This window comes from Arachis hypogaea, chromosome 11 (genome assembly GCF_003086295.3).
Source record: "Arachis hypogaea cultivar Tifrunner chromosome 11, arahy.Tifrunner.gnm2.J5K5, whole genome shotgun sequence".
In the NCBI taxonomy this organism is placed as follows: domain Eukaryota; kingdom Viridiplantae; phylum Streptophyta; class Magnoliopsida; order Fabales; family Fabaceae; genus Arachis; species Arachis hypogaea.
Window position 1 is genome coordinate 117,401,368 of NC_092046.1, and position 23,114 is coordinate 117,424,481.

Sequence of the window (23,114 nt, forward strand, 5' to 3'; positions counted from 1 at the left end):
ATGAAAACTCCTTACATGTTTTTATCCATGATTATCCCTGGTCCTCGTAATCCCAAAACCAGGATTGATGTATACCTGCAGCCCTTGATTGATGAGCTAAAACTACTATGGAAAGATGGCGTTTTAACTTATGATATTCATTCCAAGTCAAATTTTGTAATGCGAGCTGCATTGTTGTGGACTATTAATGATTTTCCTGCATATGGAATGTTGTCTGGATGGATGACAGCAGGCAGGCTAGCATGCCCATACTGTATGGAACGAACCAAGGCATTCCAATTAAAAAATGGGGGAAATCCATCATGGTTTGACTGCCACAGACAATTCTTGCCAAATAATCACATGTTTAGAAGAAACAAGGATGCATTCTATAAGAATAGAATTGAGAGATCAGAACCTCCTCCAAGATTGACTGGAGATCAAATATGGTATATAGTTCAGAATTATGATAAGATAAGTGATGTTGAGCAACTTGAGATAGAAGGATATGGAAGTACGCATAATTGGACCAAAAGAAGCATATTTTGGGATTTACCTTATTGGCGTCATAATTTAATCCGTCATAACCTTGATGTAATGCATATTGAGAAGAACGTATTTGATAATATATTCAATACTGTCATGGACATCAAAGAGAAGACTAAAGATAATGTAAAGGCTAGAATGGATCTGTCATTATACTGCAAGCGAAAAAAATTAGAACTGCCAGAACAAAGTGGAGGTAAAATTATAAAACCCAAAGCAAACTACACATTTACCCTCCAGCAAAAGAGGGCAATATGTGAATGGGTGAAAGAGTTAAGGATGCCTGATGGGTATGTTTCAAATTTAGGGAGATGTGTTGACATGAAGGAGGGCAAGTTATATGGAATGAAAAGTCATGATTGTCATATATTTATGGAACGTTTACTGCCAATTGCTTTTAGTTCATTGCCAGAGCAGATATGGAAGCCAATAACAGAGTTAAGTCAATTCTTTCGAGATTTGTGCTCAACATCGTTACGAGAAGATGTTCTAAATAAGCTAGAAGAAAATATTCCAATTGTGCTATGCAAGCTAGAACGTATTTTTCCTCCTGGATTTTTTGACTCAATGGAACATCTACCTATTCATTTGCCATTTGAAGCATTGCTTGGTGGTCCTGTGCAATATAGATGGATGTATCCTTTTGAGAGGTACCTTATTTACACCTCTATATTTACTCTCAAATTTCTTTTTACTGTTTTATTAGGTCAACTATTTGTTATTTGATTTTTGTTATGAATTTTTTCATGATAGGTTTCTCCATCATCTTAAGAAAAAGGTCAAGAACAAAGCACATGTTGAAGGATCTATCGTTGAATCATACCTAATTGAGGAGATTTCTTACTTTTGTGAGTACTATTTTAACCAAACTAGCATCGACGCAAAGCAAAATGATGAAGGTGATGATTCAGTTGAGCAAAATTTGTCTATTTTTAATTTGCCTGGTTGTTTTGCTGGTGAATGCAAAACTCGTTATTTAGATGACAAAGAATTCAGTGCAGCCATGAATCATATACTAATAAACTGTGATGAAATTAAGCCATATATTGAGTGAGTATTTATCTTTCTATATATATTCTTACTATTAATAATATTTTCTTATATTAATAATTTTAATTTATTTGAAATTTATGTACTATAGGATCTTTGTGGATTTCATACGCCAAGATCATATAACTTTAAGTGATGAACAAGTTGATCAATTTATTGAAGCGGAGTTTGCAAAATGGTTTAAAAATTATGTAAGTCAACATGATATGATAGTCTTATTGTACACACAATTTTTGGTAGATGACATATTATATTCTAACTTATTGGTTCTTATTTAATACAGGTTCATGATCCTTTAAATAATGTGACAGATTCGAATATTCATTCCTTGGCATGGGGTCCTTTAAGAATTGTTAAATGTTGGCCTATCTACAAAGTCAATGGCTTCAAGTTTCACACAAGATCTCACTCAAGTGGAAAGTCAACTCAGAATTATGGAATATGTGTCAAAGGCACAGGTTATGGTGAATATGAAAATGATTTCTATGGCCAGCTTAATGAAATTATTCAAGTTGAGTATACTGGGCTACCACTAAAAAGAGTTGTACTATTTAAATGTGAATGGTTTGATCCCACAATTGGCAAAGGAACAAAGGTAAACAAAGAGTATGGAATCATACAGATTCGAAAGAATCGACGATATGGTAAATATGATCCGTTTATCATTGCACATAAAGCAATTCAAGTATATTTTGCACCTCATCCAATGAGCAACACCAAGGAAAAAGCAGAATGGTGGTTTGTATTCAAGACTAAAGCAAGAGGTGAGATTGAGATTGAAACAACGGAGGATTTTGCATATCAAGAAGATGGCACAAATCAATCTAACAATCATATCTCAAATGATATTGACATTACTGTTGATTTACTGGATACCAATAGTACAAGATATGAAGAAGAAGAAGATGATGATGATGATGATGATGATGATGATGATGATGATGATGATAATGAGCCACTTGGGGATGAAGACGAAGATATGGATGAGGATGAGAACGAAGATGAGGACGACGACGAGAACAATGAGGATGAAGATCAAAATGAATAGTATGAAAAAGTCCACTAAGAAATGTATTTATTTGTATTTTTTTAAATTTTTAATATACTACAATCTTATGAAAAAGTATATGACTTTTTTATTTTACGTGATTTTTTTATTATATTTTATTTTTACTATTTTTTTTAGAAGATTGGATATAATTTATTGAGAAAGTCTAGGAACTAGCACTTTTATTAAAATTTGGCCAGCATTTAATCATTAAAGGAAAAATGAGTAATTGTCCACCATTAGATGTAATCTTACACTATTAAAAACACTACTGATGACTAATTGATGGTTACAAATCACAAAATCTGCTGACCCCTAGCACTCTTCTAATTTATTTTTAAAATTTTTATATATGTAATTCTTTGATACACTTTATCTTAAATTTGTTAAAAAATTAAAATTTGAATTATTATAACGTAAATAATTAAAAGAATAAATTAAAAATAATATGAGGTAACTAAAAAAATCAAAATTAAATATAAGATGGTTTATAAAAATTTGTATGAGAAATTTAATATTAAGTATAATAAAAATAAAAGAATAAAAAAAAAGAAGATAGAGTATATAAAAAAGTCAAACATAATATACAATGATAGAAAAAGAAAACTAATATAGTCAATTTAGTTCTAAAATTTAGGATTGAATAAGTATATTTGTTAAAATTTTTTTATTTAGTACTGAGTACGTACTACCTGAATTAAAAGAGTTACGGTGAATAATAATTTACTAGTCTTATATTTTAATGGTTGATCTATAATGATTCAATTAATTATTTTAAGATTGTAATTTACTTCATATTTGATATTATATAAAAATAAATTATTAACTTAATAAAAAATTAAATGATTTTTTTATTTTTTAAAATATTTAAAAATATATTTTAAAAATAAACCAATTAAATTTCATGGTAACCCCACCAAAAGTACCCATTTCGTTGGCGCCAGCACAAAATGACTTCCCCCACCAGAAGTTCCAATTCGTGTGCGCCTCTCCTGAGATGATGACACTAAATCTATTTCGCGGGTGCTTTGCGAACAATGGCCTGCGCATTTTTGTAAAGCTTTCTCTGCATGCGTATTATGAGAATTAATTTTTTTATTTACTTATTTATATAAAAAAAGCCTGCATAAATAATCGCTAACGTACCTATTAATCCAATTTTAAAAAATATGTATAATAATAAATAAGATGTTAATTGGTATGATGATTATTGCATATTTTGAACAAGAGGTTTTGGAGTTGAAAGGTGCAAACAAAAACCGTACCTTTTTATAAGTTATATATAATTAAGGTTATTTTAGGAAAAAAAACTTTATTTTAGAATAGTAAAAATATTTGGGACAAATCATAGACTAATTTAAAATATAAATAATATTTTTATACTAAATTTTAAAAGTTTTTAATAAATATTTGAAATCTATTTGAAAATTGATGAACTTTCAAACGGAATTTACAAATGATGCTATTTTTGTCTCAAATTTGTGGGAAAAAATTTTGTCTACTTCGAAGGGTTAGTTATAGTAAAAGCATTTAAGACTAATTATAGACAAATTTGGGATAGAATTAACATTTTTCAAAATGCGTCCCAAATCCGTCTGAAGTTATTGCGCATATTCAGATGGAATACGGACGAATTATAGTTTTTGTCCAAAATGTGTTGCTAATCTGTATGAAATTTTTGGCGCCATCTAAAAAAAATTTGGCGCCAAAATTTGGGACAAAATTTAGACAAATTTAGGACAGAATATATTATTTCAATATCTCCACTAAAAATTGTTCAACATTTGTCTCAAATTTATCCGAAATGAAAAAGTCATTCGGACGGAATAAATTTCGTTTAAAATTTTTGTCCGAAAAAGCCCGATTTCTAGTAGTGGAATAGATTAAATATTATTTAAATAATTTAGTTCTAATGTTCGTATTATTTGATTAAATTAGTTTTAGAAAAATTTAAATTGTTGTCTCAATTTATATATTATTATTATTTTTTTGGATATGTTATTTTTAAACTTTTTAATATGAATTTTTTTATTTTTAAGTTTTCTTCTTTTTTAGATATATGTATCACCTTTTTTTTATTTCAGATTAGTAATGCAATTATTAAGAGAAATATAATTCATCAATAGATTAGAATGATTAAAAGTTTAATTATATTGTGTGGATACAAGATTGATTAATTAAGATTAAGGCGTGAAAAAGGAAAAAGAGTGCTTTCTTGCTAATATATAAAAATACGTGAAAAAATTTAAAATATCACCGTTTAAAAAAAATTGTTAATCACGCATATAAAAAGGGATTGGAGAATATGAATGGATATAAAAATAAAAAATTATTACTCGATTGTAGAATAAAAGATAATATATATATATTATAACAAAAAAATAATTAATATATGTGACTTAAATTTTTATATGTACAATTAATATATATAAATAAACAAATATTTAAAATTATTTAACAAAATTATTATATATGTATAGATAAATAAAAAAAATATTATAATTTATAAAAATTACACATATGATGACATTAATAATAAAGAATAAAAAAAATTATCGAATAATTGTAGGCTCAAAAAAATATTAATCATGATCAGAAAATAATTAATATATTTGATTTAAATATATTTAAATATAATTAATAAATATATATATATATATATATATATATATATATATATATATATATAAACTACATAAAGAAGTATTTAGAATTATTTAACAAAATAAATATATTCTAAAAACAAAAATAATATTAACTAAACAATTGATATATATACATATAAATAAATACGAAAATTAGTATGATTTATGAATATTATTATGCGTATGATGGTATTAATGGAATAACAAAATTATTAAATGATTGTAGGCTAAAAAAATATTTATAATCAAAAAATAAAAAAAATAATTAAAATATATGACTTAATATATATGTATACTTAAATAAGGAAAGATTTAAAATTATTTAAATAAAATAAATAAATATGTCCTACGAAAAAAAATTATTAACTAATCGATCAATATATATTGGTAGTATAAACAAAAAAAATCATTAAATAAAAAATAAATAGTATGTTTTTAATTTTGGGAATAAAATGTAAATAATTATAATATAATAATTTGTTTAATTATTAATATTTACAATTGTTATTTTAAATCATAAATTTAGAAAGAAAAATATATTAACAAAAACTATTAATAACTATATTAGAGTTGATACACATAACACTAGATTAAGAAAAAATGAATGCATAACATGTTACTTTTTTATTAATCAAATTACTACAATCAAAATAATTTCAATAAAATAATTTAAAATTATAATTTCAACCTTATCACGTGTATAGTACGAATTATTGAACAATTTATTATCATGTACATGACATAGATTATTAAACAATTTCTCATATATTTTTTTCCAAAATAAAAATATTATTTTTTCTTATAATTATTATTCATTATCAATTCTTTCATTTAAATACTAATATTATTTATTAATTTTTTATTTATATTTCTCACATTTATTAAGAATTCCTTTTCAATATTTTAGATATTAATTGTTGTTATTTAATTAACTTATTTTAGGTATTTAATTATTAAAATTTTAGGTATTAATTATACCTCAATTACAGTATTAAGACTTTGAACATAATTTTAATTTAATTTTGGACAATATCAAATATATATATATATATATATATATATTTAGCTTATTATTTTTCTATCACATGACATATTTATTATTATATTTTAAATTTAGAGTTTTCTTGATCTAATATTGCGGTGAAAGAATGACAAACAAAAAAAAATATAGAAACCTTTCAAACATAATTACCGCTAATCTTTTTTTCTTTAGTTTTCAAATATATTATTTATTTTATTTATTTAGAGTAATAACTAAATTTATTATAACTGTAGTACAATTATCCTTAAACTATTAGTATTATTAGTATATTTTTAAAATTATTGACATATTAATATATATAATAAGCAATAGTAAATTTTCTTTTCATGTTTATCATTTAAAAAATTTATAATTTTGATATAATCTTTATTCTATTTTTTCCATACTTAATGACTATTGACTACGATCATATCAATAGTATCACCTATAGTAGATTATACGAAGAGAAAATATGAAAAATAAAGACAAGAATTATAAGGCTATAGAAAGTCCCATCCAAGTTTGACAAGAGCAAGACGGTTTACATAAAAATAGTTCTAATAGATGATAAGATTAGTTGATTCATTTACTAAATTTTTTCAAGTAATGCTAAGTTCAATTTATAAATAGAGTTTAATTTCGATGCACTGACAGTGTAAAGCGTTTTATACAGTCGTACAATCATATCCGTTCTTTTGGATGACCATTCACACGGTCAATGTGAAAGGTATTTATTTTTATTGATGTGTCATTACGTAATTAGATGCATATGTAAAACTACTTTACACTGTCAACGCATCAAAATTAATTCTTATAAATATTTGTAGTTCATATTTTAAGTTAATTTTATAAGTACACCATTTCACAAGTCAAAGACAATTCTTTTTAATAGCTTTGTAAATGCTAATAGCTTTTATATTTAATTTATTTTGTAGTACGATAAAATTCATTGTTCAATGAAGAATTATTTGATAAAAATATTTGAGAATGAATTGGTAGAAAGGAAGGTCTATATCTTCTCAAATTTTGAGATTGAAAAATCAAGCGGAATATATCTTTTGACTGTACACACGTGTAAAATATCTTTTAAGAATGAGTCACGTATAGTACATACCGTCGATGATCGTAAAATTCCAGATAATCATTTTAATTTGCTTGCCCATACTGATATATTGAAACAAACAAATGAATGATTCTACTTATTTGGTACGTAATTAATTTATATTAACTCACACAATTATTTTCCTTTTGATTTTAAATTTTGCTAAAAAAATTGTATAATAGCATCATTTTATTGACAACAAAAATTTTAACAGTTTGTTTATGAAAATATTTGAAATTGTATTGTACCTTTTTTTAAAGGTATATCCTTTTATTAATATACTATTGTTAATTTTATCGTTTAACATAAAATAAATCAGTAAATTCTCTTTATTTTATACATGTACGAAGTTATAATTTCTTATATTATTCACTCATTTATCCTTAATTTGGTGCTTTTAATTCAATTTTTTTCAATTAGATGTTATTGGACTCTTGACTGGAAAAGAAAAACTTATATTATGGTCAAAAATAGAGAGAAGTGATCAGTACATTATGATTGATCTTCATGATTTGCAGTATATAAAATTTTAATATTTTAATATGAATATTTCTTTTGGTAATAATTATGTGTTGTGGTGCAATTTTTTTATCTTTATGTATTACTACTTACTCTCTTAATTCTCGCTTTCATTCAAAAATGAGAAAACAATAAGATGTACACTATGAGATCAATTTACAATCTAATTACTTGATCATTTATGTGATCACCGAACAACCGAATACATAATTTATTCTTTAATTTATAAAATTTAACAAAGACATTGGTAAACATATTGGTTTTGCATTTATTTATATGTTTTATTTGTAAGACCCAGAATCTTTGAAAAGTCTTATTATGATCAAGTCTCAAATCATATAGTTATTTATAGCCTTAATTTCGGAAATCATTTTATTAAAGATAATTAAGGCAAGTTGTGATTTATTGAATTTGAGATAAGTTATGATTTATTATCCAATTTTACAACTATTGGATTATTTTCTATATTCAAATTATAAAGTTGGTAGTTGCGAAATAATAAGGATTTCTATATGATTTGGATTAAATAAGTAATATTTTAAATATTAATACTGCTATTTTGGAAAATGAAGAAATTGAGTATATTATTTCTAATTATTTGGTTGGGACATTTTATTGAAAATAATTTATGAAATTGATGAGCAAATAGTATTTTTATACATTATTATTAATGGATTAGAATTTATTTCTAATTACTATAATATCCCTATTTTTATTTGAAATTACCAAAATGCCCCTAACCCTAATTTTGAAAGAGAAACCCTAACCCTAAAAACCCTACCCGGTTCCCCTGACCCGGTACACCTAGAGTACCTAATGCAGCAGCAGCAGCTGCAAGCTGCTTGAAAGAAAGAAAGAAACAGGAGTAGGGAACGAATTGAGAGGGAAGGAAGAAGGAAGGTTCGCCGGCGTGGAGAGGGAAAGGAGCTCACAGTGCCGCCGTCGCCCTCACCGCGTCGCGCCGCCGCGGCAGTCCACGCGTCCTTGTCACCGTCGCGAGCCTCCTTGCCGTCGCCACCATGAAGCCGCCGATCTAGTCCGAGTAAGAGAGAGATCCGAGAGGGGAGGAGGCCAACGCAGCCGCCGAGCCCGTCACTGTGCCGATTCGTCGCGCGAGGAGCTCGTGCCGTCGCCGATCATCCTTGCGCAGCATCAGAGGCAGAACCGCGACCTGAAGAGAGCGCGAGCCATAACCACCGATGGAGAAGGAGGAGCGAGCGCGGAGAAGGTGAAGTCGCCGCTGTCGCCGGCACCTCCATCCCGCGTCACCGCCGAACGCGCCGTGACCTCTGCCGTCGCCAGTCTGGTTTGCTCTGCCGTCGTGCCGTTGAGGAGGAGGCCGTCCAGTCACACCGAACAGGAGAGACAGAGAGATCTGAGGCTGAGCTGGGGGTTCAACCACCATGCCCAGCCGTGCTTGCGTCGCCGGCGCCGCCTCGGTTGGAATTGTCGCCGTCAGAAAAGGGTCCAGGCCGCCGCTAATGGAGCTAGCCGGAACTGTTCCAAGGTTTTGCCGCTTATTTAGATCCTGCTCTGTTTTGGTTAGTGGCGTTATCATTGTTCTGGCCGCCGGAAAACCTTGCTGCCGTCGCCGGAAAAGTATGCCGGTAAGGGTTTCAAACTTGGTTTTCATTTCTTGTGAGATTATGGGAGTCTTATTGTCGCGGCATGTTGGTTTCAGGCACCATTGCCGGAGTCCGGTCGCCGCTGCAACTTGAGATGGCTGTCGGGATGCTGCCGAACCGGTTCGGAGACCGCTGCTGTTTCGGTTCAGTCGTTCCTTCTTCGGTTCGGTAAGCGTTTCGATTTGAAAGCCCTTTTGTTACTGTTCTGTAATCTCACGCTGAGGTTTGTGACGTTAATTGCTATACGATTGAGTTTCAGTTGTTATATGTTGCGATTAGAGTTGTTGAGACTGTTGCGAAAGTGGCGTGGAGCCGAGGTTTTGGCTGACGGGATTTTGATTGTTGATCTCGGGTCAAGGCGGAAAGGATTTTGTGACGCGTTTGGGCTATGGTTTTGCGTTTCGAGGTAGGGGCGCTTTCCAAAAACTACAGTTTATTGTTGGAATTATTACATATGGGTACTGATGTGAGATATGGTGTAATTAGTGATTGTATCTGCCTTATGTATTATTTGATTGACTCGAACGATTATGGATGTTGGATTGGCTGAATTGTTGTGTGGCTTGTGAAATGTAATGTTTGGAGTTGATTCTTTAAATATTTGAAATGAGTTTAATCCGTTGAGGATTGGTTTGAATTGAGTCAATTATTTGATGATGTGAAAGATAGAATACTCTTGAAATCCAGCCTGGGTTACTTTAATTAATTTGGTTTTGATAAATGATTTGTTAGTGAACCGATTCTTTAAAGATTTGGAAATGAGTTAAATTGGTTGATATTGAGTTGATTTTGAAATGATTTTCTTGAGATATGCCACTGAGGCAACTGTTGGATTTAGCTTGTTGTTAAATTGATTTCTGGTTTGAGCTGTTGAAAAGGAATGAGAAAACGGTTTAGTTGGGACCCGAACCGGGTGGCAAAAGTCCAAGTTTTAGGGGAGGTGCTGCCGAAATTTCTATAAAATCTAAGTCTTGTTTGAAAGGTTATTTAAAAGATTTGGATTTGAGAAATTGTATTATTTGATTTATTAAGAGGATAATTATGCTTTCCAGCTTAATTTATTTGATGAACCTTATACGTTGAGTTCGGTTTATTTAGAACTGAACTATGTTTACCGTTTGAATCACTGAAGGAAAGAATGATGCTATAACATCGATTTCAATATAAAAAGGAGTTTTTTAGTGATTTTAAAGGAACCTAGATTTTTGATTGAGTAATCAAGTTTGAGGCATTTTAAAAGAGTTGGAAAAATGGGTTCCAAAAAGAAATCTGAAAGCGGTTTGATTCAAATAAACCGGTTCCGTTTCAAATGAGTTGATTTTTGGACCGGGTTGGAACTTGTGATTTCGTATGGTTCAGTTTCATAATAAATTCAGTTTTATTTACTTGAACCGAGAATCTATGATTTTAAGAGTTTCAATGAGTTTTAAAGAATTGATGTAAGATGACCTTCCCTAAAGACTTGGGACTCTGCCGAAAAACTTTTGTTATAAAATCCCATCGTTGGATGGATGATTTTGAATACTGTGAAACAAATCCTTAACTTGCCATGGTTTTGGAAGTTTTGGAAAGAGAATGCCGAGAGTGGCTTTGTTTTAAAAAGGGAACTCACTTTGAGTAAATTCGGCTTATGAGCCTGAGATGATTTGAGAAATGAGATTTCTAAAGCCAGGGCTGAAAAGAGTTGAAACTCGATTTCAAAGTGAAATGAATTGAGAAAATGATTTATGGCTTAAATGCCGACTTTATGAATTTAATGATGTTGAATGGTGGAAGTGCTGTTTTGTTGTGAGCCGGAATGGCTGTGTATGATTATACATATTGGTTGGTTCTGGATTGAACCGTGAGCCGGAATGGCTGTGTATGATATGAGTATTGGCTGGTTCTGGACTGAACCGTGAGCCGGATGGCTGAGATGGATGTTGATCCATGGATGAGATTGAATGCATGTTTATGCTGAATCATTGATAAATGTAAATGTTGCACTTCCACTATCTGAGATACGAGTTTCCCTGGGTAGTAGCAGTGGCTAGCCACCACGTGCTCCAGGTTGAGACTTGATACTCTGTTGACCCTATGTCGTAAGTGTGGCCGAGCACTGTGAAAGTCCCGGATGAGCTCGCCCCCGTATATATTCACCAGTGAGGGTGATGGATATGGATCATGATTATGATCAAGTTTATGATGAGTATAACTCGAGTTGGGGATGCACGACAGAGGGACAGTCCAATGGTTAGCTACCAGGACTTGTCGGGTTGGCTCTATAACCGACAGATGATATCATCAGCCACTAGGGACAGGCATGCATCATATGCATTTGTGTGACATTGGTTGGGTGTGCATATTATACTTGGTTTGCCTATGTGATTAATTGCTAACTGCTCTACTTGTAATAACTGTTTGTTTGTGCTTGCATCCTTCTATTTGTGTTTGCTACTGGGACTCTGTTGGACTGTGGTGATTGGTTGCTGGTTGGATTATTTGGGCCTAGGGCCGTGGTTGGAATGAGGTGAACCGATGGTTGATTTCACCTTTGTGTTTCTGGTTTGGAATAAATTATGAAAGACTATTTTGGTTCCGCATAGATAAACCGTTTTGAAAGGCTTTTGAGTTTTTGAAAATTGAACCGTTCTTCTTTCCGAAAATATTTCCGACTTTACTTTCATTGTAAACTGTTGTTTTTGAAAAGAGGCATGAGACGGTTATTAATCACTGGTGCAATTATCTTTATGTATCCTATTACAGTAATTCCCAAAAACCCTCTACTGAGAACCCTTTCGAGGATGATGTTCTCACCCCCCCTACATTTTTCCCCTTTCAGGATATGGGCGCAGAAGTTACGAAGAGCTTATTTAATTGTTGTTGTGATGCTCTGTATTGTTTTAGTTATGGTTTATTGTACCCTCGCCTTTATCTTGATATAATCTGTAAGAGGGATAGGAATTGTATTGGATTATGTTTGTAATATTATTTATATATATGTATGTATATATATGGATGTACTCTTTATGAGTTTTTGTAAGTTGTATGGTATTTATGGATGTATGTCATCGGATGAAAGTATTTTTGGGAGCGGTATTGCGGTTTAAAGTTTTAAACAGGCTCATATTTTAGTATTAAATAGTATAAGTGTCGTCGTAATGTCCGAGCTATCAGAGTTACGCAGCCGGAAGCGTGAGCTTTGGTAGTTAGGGTGTTACATTATTTATTTATGTTATATTTGTAATTATATTATATCTATTTTTATCAATATATTTTTTTTAAAAAAAATACCGTTAGTGTTAGCACATGGTGTATTAAATAAATTAAATGATAGAAACACGTAACTATTTTCTTTTTCAGTCAAGATTAAGTAAAATACTGTAATTTAGACTTGTAATATCAATATATTAATAGTAAAGTGGAGAAAAAATGTAATATTATATCAAAGAAATTTTTTTAAATCATAATTATAATTTATGATTGAAACCATAATTTAAAAATTTTAAACGGGATAATTTCATTTAGAGAATTCATAATTCAAACATAATTTTTATACACTTAATAGCTACATTCGAGTTAATATATTTAATATTATATTTAAAAAAACACGAACAATACACATTATATTATTTATTTATTAATTAAATTATTATAATTTAAATTAATTTTAATAGAATAATTTAAAATTATAATTTCAATTTTATCACGTGTATAGCACGGGTTATTACACTTATATTATATATTTTTGTAGAAGAATTTAAATACTTAAATATATACTACAATACATACGAACATATATTAAAATTTAAATATATATTTTATATATTTAACAATAAGTTAAACATATTTAATATAATATATTAGTATATATTGTTTACATATATTATTTACAAAAATATAAAATATAAGATTTGATGCCATATATTGTTTAAATGTTCAGAATATATTTTATTTAATGTATTATTAAATTTATGTTGAATAAATATTAAAGTGGAGTATGTTGTTTATTTCAAACAGAACCAAAAATATTATATATAATATTATTTAAATATGCTTTTATTTATTTATTTAATGTTAGAGAAATACTGGATATATGTTAGATATAGTTTACATAATATAATAGTTTTTTGTTTCAGAAAGAATACAAATAGAAGATAGTTCGTGACATTACGCGTCCTAAAAATCACATTGTTGAATACTTTGAACGTCTACCATATTTAATTATTTTTATGTTTGTATATTTGTTACTATTGTTGTTGTTATCGTAGTTAGTATTATTATTATTATTATTATTATTATTATTATTTATGTTTGTTTATTTTTTTTGTTGCTATTGTTAATTATAATTTTTTATTTGTTTCAGAGTTCAAGAAATTTAGAATCAAGACATCTGAACCAAGATTCATATGATTCCCGAGTTGAGATCGAGTTACGAGATAGTGGATTCTAACGCATATCTCAAATTGGAAAACTTGTTTTGCACAATGCACTTATAAATGCCTTAATGGAGCGATCGCGTCCAAAGACTCATATGTTTCATCTTCCACATGGTGAATGCACGATAACCTTAGAGGATGTTGTAATGATATTTGGACTCCCGATAGATGGTATGCCGGTGTCAGGATTTACAGATAGCAGCACTAATGGCCTCGAAAATGAATTCATGACACAATTTGGTATTGTACCTACTGCCGCTGATCATAAAGGAAGCAGTGTCAAGCTTGCATGGTTCCGCACCCTAAAGCGGCGCATGCAGTTGGACACCGCACTTGGTAGATAAATGTACGTCAAGATACACTTATTATTGTTGTTTGGCACAAATTTATTTTGCAACAAGTCAGGAATGACAATCCACTGGAAGTTCTTGCCTTTGCTCCGAAATTTTTCTGACATTAGAGGCTTTAGCTGGGGATCCGCTTGCCTGGCACATTTGTATAGAGCATTATGTCGGACATCACGTTATGATTGCAAGGAGGTGGATGGCCCATTGGCATTGCTTTGTATATGGGCTTGAGAACGGTTACCGTTCCTAGCACCGGTGCGATCACATCCTAGTTTTCTGCTTGCATGCAGGTAAAATTATTTCATATGTCAACATATTATCGCTTATGTATTGTTTAATTATATTATATAACATATATTGGTTCTGAGTGTTAGAGATTTATTTTATTTCAACTGGATGTTTTGGCGCTCGCAGTTTCACGGATACCAAAAGTGGACCATTTCTCACACCAGTTGTTTACTAGATGATATTCCTGCAGATGGAGTTAGTTTTTTTGGGGTATTTATATAACAGTGTTGTTATTAATATTGGCATTATATTTGTGTTTGTATTTATGCAGTCGTTTTGGAATGTTTTTGCAGTTTGTGTGAAACCCGTACAGTCTTGATCATATAGAAAATATTGTAGTTCCAAATGACATTTTACAGCATCGATTGATGTGGAGTGCAATTGTGCCACTAATATCGTTTGAAGGCATTGAGTGGCATGCATCAGACCGGGTGATGAGGCAATTCGGTCTGGCACAGGAAGTTCCTAGAGAAGCTACTCGTCTTGCAGAATCTCACAACGTGGTTCTGACTGGACCAAAGAACAAAGATTGGAGAGTTGAGCATTCTGGATACATTATGAGATGGACAAACCGTTTGAGTTTCGTTCTGGTTGGTGATCCTGCACTACACTATCAAGCATCTGATCGGTATATGCAATGGTATACAGAAGCATATGGGGCTCACCTGCGATTGACTGGTTATGTTTCACAACCACAGTCACAGCCACAGCCACAGCCACAGCCATAGCCCATCATACACCCATACCAACTGCCAACTTCCTTTCCACACCAGTACTCGTACACACAGCCAAACCCTGAGCCTGGACCATCGTTCTTCAGTCAGTTGTTCCCTGACTCACACTCATTACACATGCCGCCCTACCAGGGATATTATTGACCTTTTATGTCACAGCATGTAGACACAGCTGCACAATCATCAAACCGCCAGCTATATCAGTAAGTGGCTGAAATAGAGACATCTCAATGGGTAAATGACTTGTTCTTTGACCCTCAGCTACAAGTGCAGCAATCCCAGCATCAACCTCCTACAGTTAACGAGTAGGCACCACAGCATAGTCAGGGATCACCTCAAATTGCGCTGGGTCGGTCATCTGTGGATTCGAGACTAAGATGTCGCAGTCCCTCTCCATGCTCGGGGTCTAGAAGGTCTGTTGACTCGATCCAGAGTGTCGCTAGAAGGATTGGTCATAGTAATGATGTTAATTTTCCTCAAGTGCAAGCACTAATGACTGCGGCTGATAATGATGGTGAGGACGACAATGAAGATGATAGCGATGGTAATAGTGTATTTAATATTGGTGTATTTAATATTAGTGTATTTAATCTTGTGGTTGTTCATGTTATGCAGCTGCGGCGGAAGATATAGATGGGGTGGAAGGTGCGAGAAGTTTCCACACTACCGATGTACAAAGGGGTATAACTTGAGGATTGACACAACACGTAGGAGCACAAGTAGATATACCCCTTCCACAATAAAAAAGGCAGTAAAAAATGTACTAAATTTGTGAAAAAGACATTTAGCAAGTAATCTTTATATTTGTTGTTCACCTATTGTTGTAATGCTGTTATTGTGGTAAGATTGCTATAGTAGTTTTGTTTAATTTAACTCATAATGTAGTACATAATCCAATACAAGAAGTAAATAAATGCCAAAAACCCTACGAATTATGAGCACCACCACTAGCACTTGACCCTGCACGATGAGGGCATCTACTTCGACTATGACCCTGGACTCCACAAAGCCTGCAACGCCTAGGACCACGCAGATCACGCATATCCATTTCATTCAAGAAGCGAGTTATTTTGGGACGTCCTTTGGATACTTGCTTTAAGTGCGGATTAGGTATGTGCCTTGGTCCTTGATACATAGGCCATGTTGCTGGGTTCCCTAATGGCTTAAACCTTGCTCTATACACCTTTTTTATCTCCTCCATCCTATATATGTCATGAACATATTGTTGCCAATCAAGTCGTTGGTTCGCAGAACACGCAAAGACATGATGACAAGGAATTCGATATGTCTGAAACTCACCACAATCACAATGCCGTTGATGGAGATTTACCGCATACTCTAAACCTCTGGGCATCTCGTGCACCTCAAAGACCTCGTTCTGCCTATCAAACATGTTAACTTGGATGTTTCCCGCTGCCTCCTGATTTAATTGAAGTTTGTTGATTGCATATTCAGAGAATACATGTCCTGCATTCAGTCGAGTCTCAACCTCAGCCCTCTTCCTAGTGAACAACTCATTTAGCCTATAAAAAGTTGTCTTGACAAGTGATGTAATTGGAAGATTTCGCGCCCCCTTTAATACCCCAGCGGTATCCATTATCGAACTCCAAAGCATATTGCTAACGTGGGATCCGATCGAGCCATTGAGTGTAAGCTCACCACGCTCATATAATCTTGCATACTGCACATTAAATTCACGCACGATCCTACAATAACCTGTAAAAAAAACAAGAAAAAAAATAAGTATCACCACATAACACTAACATCAGTATTTCACTATAATTTACGTACCCATATTTACAATCAACTTCTGTAAATACGGTGCCTTAAAATTCCTTAAGAAGTTGGATGCTATGTGCCTAACACAAAACATGCGGATAGCTCTCGGAGGCTCCCATGATCCGTTACTACGTGTTATTGCTGAGGTAATAGAGTTGTGTCGATCAGAGATAAGCCCGATACCATCCCGCGTCACCACATGTGTGCGCAAATGAGTAAGAAAGAAGTGCCATGCATCAGAAGTCTACCCTCAACAACGGCAAATATAAGAGGCACAATATTGCCATTGCCATCCTGAGAAACTACAAATAAGAGAGCTCCTTTGTATTTGCCATACAGATATGTGCCATCTATTTGGACGATTGGTTTGCAACTCCTAAATGCTCTAATGCAAGGGTAAAAGCTCCAAAACACCCGTGTCAGTATCCTAATATCCTGGACCACCTCATCCCCTTGGTAAGCTGGTGCAGTTTCGATCTCGACTGTAGCTGATGGATCTTTTTGTACCATTGCTTTATACCACGACAGCAAAGCTTCACAAGAAGCTTCCCAACCACCAAAAATATTCGCAATTGCCTTTTGCTTAGCCAGCCATGCTTTGTAGTAACTTATCGTATAATTGAATTTCGATTGCACTTCAGTAATCACAGATTTCACCTCTAAAGATGGATCAACTTCAACCAATGGCTTTATAACCTCTACAATCATGTCTGAGTTTATCTTGGCATAATCTTGAGAGATTGTTATCCTGGAGCATGTGTGACTACCATTGTACCGCCTTATAACCCAACAAAACTTTCTCTTAATAAGACTAGCCCTGATAAGCCAATTGCAATTTGTTCCATATTGTACACACTTAGCATAAAATGTGATTGGCTCAGATTCACACACTCGATAATTCACACCCCAACGAATGGTATAATCTTTAATTGCTGCAATCACAATTTCTCTAGAACTAAACTCTATGCTGATGACAAATTCACCATCCGTAATAACAACAGGGTCTACACCAGCCATAACAAGAAATAATTCTTACTATTACTAATAATAATAACAATAATAATAAATTAATAATAATAATAACAACAAATAATAATAATAATAATAATAATAATAATAATAATAATAATAATAATAATAATAATAATAATAATGCGTATTATAATAAAGGCTAATAATAATTATTATAATACTAATCACAATAAAAATAGAAGACTACCTACCTGCATTGACAAACTCAGAAAATTCTGGTGCATTCATAACGTCTAGATCCAAAGCATGCATAAAAGAAGGCTATCTAGATAGATGTTAGCTTGTTAGTGCATTTGTCACATCTGCAACGTCAGGCTCAACTATGATATCATCTTCGTCGACATCTTCAACTGGACCAACAATATGATAAGTGCCTTCGAATTCCTCTTCACTTTCAGTGTTATAAACCATCCAGTCGATGTTAGGTTCGGGTAAATTAACCTCAACTAATTCTTCGAACTCAACATATAACTCGATAACTGACACTTGTGCCCGTGTTTGTTGGTAGATCAAAAACATCCCTTGCATACTTGCATCGTCAACCACATACATTATTTGAAATTGAATAAAACCACCAAATACTAACACAGGCTGTCTATAAAAAATATTTGTGACCCTCTTTAATATTTGATTATCAACACATTGACAAAGTATACTCTTAAATTCCTCATATGTTATTCCAAAAGGAATAACAAGATCATATGGATTTTCACATACAAAACTCACACCTTCGGATGTTTGTGGAAAGATTTGGCCATTATAATATATTTTCAAACTAACACTTTCCTCCATTTTTCTTCTCTTACTCTCTCAACGAAATAAACTACACTCACACTCAACAAATTCGTTCTTCTTTTTATAATACTCGAGGTATATTTTTTAATCTAAAAAATACAGTACGCCCCCTACGTTCTGGCAATACGCTGTTCTTGTATTGACAATACGTCCCTCTTGTATTATGTTTATAATATTAAACTAATACAATATGCCCCCTTGTATTGTTTTTTAAAATTTTCAAAAAAATAATACGCCCCTTGTATTGTCTTTTTTTATTAAAAAAAAATATTTGGGTAACGCAATTTACCCCCTGCGGATTGTTAGCCCCCAGATACATGCAAAACACCACCACATCCAATAACGAAGCATTACACCAAATCCTAACCAATATTAAAAAAAATGAGCCTAATAATGTACCATAATTTTTGTATTTTTTGGACAAAAATAATGATAAATTTATTCATTAAATTTTTACGTATGTATTTATAATATATATAGTCACTTAACAACAACAACAACAACAACAACAACAACAACAACAACAACAACAACAACAACAACAACAACAACAATAATAATAATAATAATAAAATTATTAGAGATTATTCTATAAGAAATTTATGGTTGAAACTATTTGATATTTTTGTATTTAATATAATCAAAAGATGTCCTATTTTAAAAAACATGTTTGTATTAAAAGAAAATGTTTTAATTTGTATTTCAAAGCATCATTATTCACCTTATTTGTTTCTAACAAAAAGAATGTATTAATATGCTAGTGTCATCGTCCACATACTCACAGCTAAGTTAATAATATAATAAAAATAAAATGAACGAGGGACTGTTATGTCTGACAGAGAAAAATTCTTGGAAATTGATTTGGATAATTACTCTGCCGAAAAATAAATTAAAAACTGATTTACTCTGCCGAAGTAAATCCTTGAAGATTAATCTATGTATTAATTTTTCTTAAGGACTAAAATATCCGTTTGTAAAATTCTTGAAAATTAATTTGGGTAAGGATAATTACTCTATTTTTTTTATAATAGCACGGTGGAGATTGGAGAAGAGACATATCCGTAAAATGAGTAAGAATAGAATTCATAATTTACGTAAACAATAAAAAAAGAAAAATACTATTTGTTTAACAATAATGATGAAAAAAAGTAATAAATGGGTACAAATACAGTAATGAATTGTAGAGAAGGATCTCTAACTTGCTAATTAAAGCAACCAATCTAACAAACTAAACTCAACCAAGAAAACCAATGAATCACACACAAAAAAAAAAAAATAGATAAGAAAACTTTTTTTCCCCATTCTTACCGGTATTTTAGGTCAACGTTAACTAACCACCCTCCATGCACCCTTCTATTTCATTCTCTTCTTAGCCAAAAATTAGTTCCACCACCCAAAACATTCTTCACTTGTTATCAAATCAAAAATCTTTCTATCTTCTTTCCTCTGCCAGGAAGTGAAAAGGGCACAAGAAAAAAATAAAAAAAATGAAGGTCATGTGATCTTCCTTCTCTTGTTCCATTTCTGCTAACTCCTCAACCGTCACAACACCCAGTCACCCACCATTGTTACATGAAACATTAAAAGAAAAAATAAAAAGAGAATAAAGCCAACATGGCCACTAAACCATTTACTCGTTTTGTTGAGCAAAAATTGGGAAAGCTGCCACTCTTTTTGATGAATGTATTGCTTGAATGGGTGTTGATAATTCTTCTTTTCCTTGATGGGTTTATTGCACTTTTTGCTAATGAATTAGCTGTGTATTTTGAATTGCAAATCCCATGTTGGTTGTGCACTAGAATGGCACATATTCTAGCTCATAGAACTCCAACTTTTTATTACAACAATTGTTGGTGTGAATCTCACAAGAAAGAGATTTCTTCTTTGTTTTTCTGCACCCAACACAAGAAGATCACTGATATAAGGAAGATGTGCGAAAGGTGCCTGTTTTCATTCGCGAACGGGAAGGATTCCGATTCAGAGACATATAAGTCTCTTCTAGGGATTCTTCAGAGGGATCTAGAATTCTTTGTAGAAGATGGACAAAAAGTTCACTTGAGCTTGAAGGACGATGGGATCATGCAGTTTGAGAAAGGCAGGATTCACAAGTGTGCATGCTGTGGAGCGACATCAACCAAGTCTTCCGTCTCAAAGGGGAAGAGTTCAGGTGCCCACTTGCGAGCTCCGGCTGCCTCACCGCGAGCTCATCCAAACACCACATCAAAGAATGAGGAATCCAGTGGTCTTGAATCGCCTCATGTCCGATCCGCAGCACTCAGGCTTCTGTCAGAGAATGAAGATGGCAGTGGAAAAACTCTAAAGATCAGATGTAAGTATATTAAATTTCTTGGGATACACGTCATTAGTTGATGGGAATAATAACAATAATGTTACATCAGTTTGACCATGGAATTCTAGCAGACAATTTTATCTGTTTCAGGTTTTTAAAGTTTCCAATGGAGTGTTTTTGGAGTTTAAAATTTGACGTGTACATGAAGTGAAACGGTTTTAAATTTTACTTTGTATTGGAGATGATTGGTGAAATGAGACCAATCTCATTTTAGAGAGATGGTTTCACTTTGGTGGAGAATCAAAATTTTGCCACCTTATATAAAGTTTATAATGAATTGATTATTATTTATGACATTGTGGTATCAGAAATACCGAGGTCATATTTTATGACTCCCAAACGAAATTGAACTGAAACGGAGCAATGGAATTGCTCTTAAAGGTGCTATTGTATGATTTACTTGCATTCGAAGTAATGATGCCACTTTGGAGTCATATACCTACTTTGATAACGTTCTTTTCAAAATTTATACAGTAAGAGAAGAAGCAAAAAGTACCTCTTTGCCTCCATTGGCAGAAGGTGAGGAAGGAAACAGTGAAACCACCCCCAAAACAACCCCCTCTTTTGCAAAGGGTATCAAGTTCTTTGGTGAGTCTCCAAGAAGCCCAACTTTCTTAAAGGGTGGCAAGTTCTTTTGGCTCCCAATTTCAGACTCTCCGAGCAACAGTCCTAAATTGTCTTACAAGAAATCACCACTGGAAAAAACCGAAATCGCCACTGAGGTTGCAGAGGGATCTACTCAGAGTAGGTTCTTCTGGGTTCCAATAACAGATTCAACTTCTACAAGCACCAGCCCCAGATGGACTACTAGGAAATCGCTACTGGAAAAGACAGAACAGGCTGGCGATTCTAACGAGGCAACTGCTCAAACTGAAGGAGATGATCCCAACTCGCTTCTTAAAAGGCAGGTTCATATGGATCATAAATCACTCATGGCTCTTTGCATGGAGTTGGATGAAGAAAGGAATGCTTCGGCTATTGCTGCGAAGAACGCCATGGCGATGATCACCCGCCTGCAAGAAGAGAAGGCTGCATTACAGATGGATGCTTTGCAGTATCAAAGAATGATGGAGGAGCAGATAGAGTATGAACAAGAGAACTTGCAAGCAACCAATGAAATGCTTGCTAAACTAGAGGAGGAAGTCAAAGCTTTAGAAAGCGAATGCGATGTTTACAGAAACAAGTATGGAGCACTTCCGGAGGAAGAGATCAAGGAAGCTCAATTATCTCATGCTGAAGCCGAAGGAGGTGAGGATAATAATAATAATAATGGAGAAAATGACCCCAAGAAAGGTGTTAAAGCAGAGAAAACATATCTTCTTGGCCGGATGCTGAAGAAGCCAGAACACAAGATAGAGGTGGCGGCAGAAAGTGGAGACCAATCCTTACAAAATAAGAATAAGAAGCCAGAACACAAGACAGAGGTGGCGGCAGAAAGTGGAGACCAATCCTTACAAAATAAGAATGTAGCCGAGAAAGAGAAAGAGAAAGAGAAAGAGACAGGTGATGAAACAAACACTAGGTAGCTTTGAGATTTCTACTACTAGTGATTATTTTGGTTACTTCATTCCATCCCTCACAATGCCTGTGTTGTCTAGGGTTTTACTAGTTTATATTACTATTTTCAGTACTTCCCTATTCTTATTATTAGCATGTACTTCTATCTCACATGTAATAAATCCAAATTATACTACTGCTGTCTCTGGTTGTAAGCAAAATGTTAATGTAACCTTTTGTGAGAGAACATTAACTTTGTATTTTTTATCCTAGTGCAAATGTATATTCTTATGTTTGATCTTACTGCACTACTTCTATACTGTCTATACCATTCTATTC

The 23,114-nt window shown here is 32.7% G+C and overlaps 2 protein-coding genes across 2 annotated transcripts; one reads left to right on the forward strand and one right to left on the reverse strand.

Moving 5' to 3' along the window:
- Window positions 1-16,247: 16,247 nt before the first annotated feature.
- Window positions 16,248-18,361, reverse strand: LOC140176177 (uncharacterized). The gene is made up of 3 exons (XM_072206068.1): window positions 18,325-18,361; window positions 17,350-18,105; window positions 16,248-17,038 (listed from the first exon to the last, which is right to left on the reverse strand). The coding sequence occupies exons 1-3, from the start codon at window positions 18,359-18,361 to the stop codon at window positions 16,248-16,250; spliced, it is 1,584 nt and encodes a 527-aa protein (XP_072062169.1).
- A 1,965-nt stretch (window positions 18,362-20,326) lies between these two features.
- On the forward strand, window positions 20,327-22,996 carry LOC112722424 (probable myosin-binding protein 5). The gene is made up of 2 exons (XM_025773435.3): window positions 20,327-21,257; window positions 21,753-22,996. Exons 1-2 carry the CDS (start codon window positions 20,543-20,545, stop codon window positions 22,802-22,804), a joined length of 1,767 nt encoding a protein of 588 aa, XP_025629220.1. The 5' UTR covers window positions 20,327-20,542; the 3' UTR covers window positions 22,805-22,996.
- The last annotated feature ends 118 nt before the right edge of the window (window positions 22,997-23,114 follow it).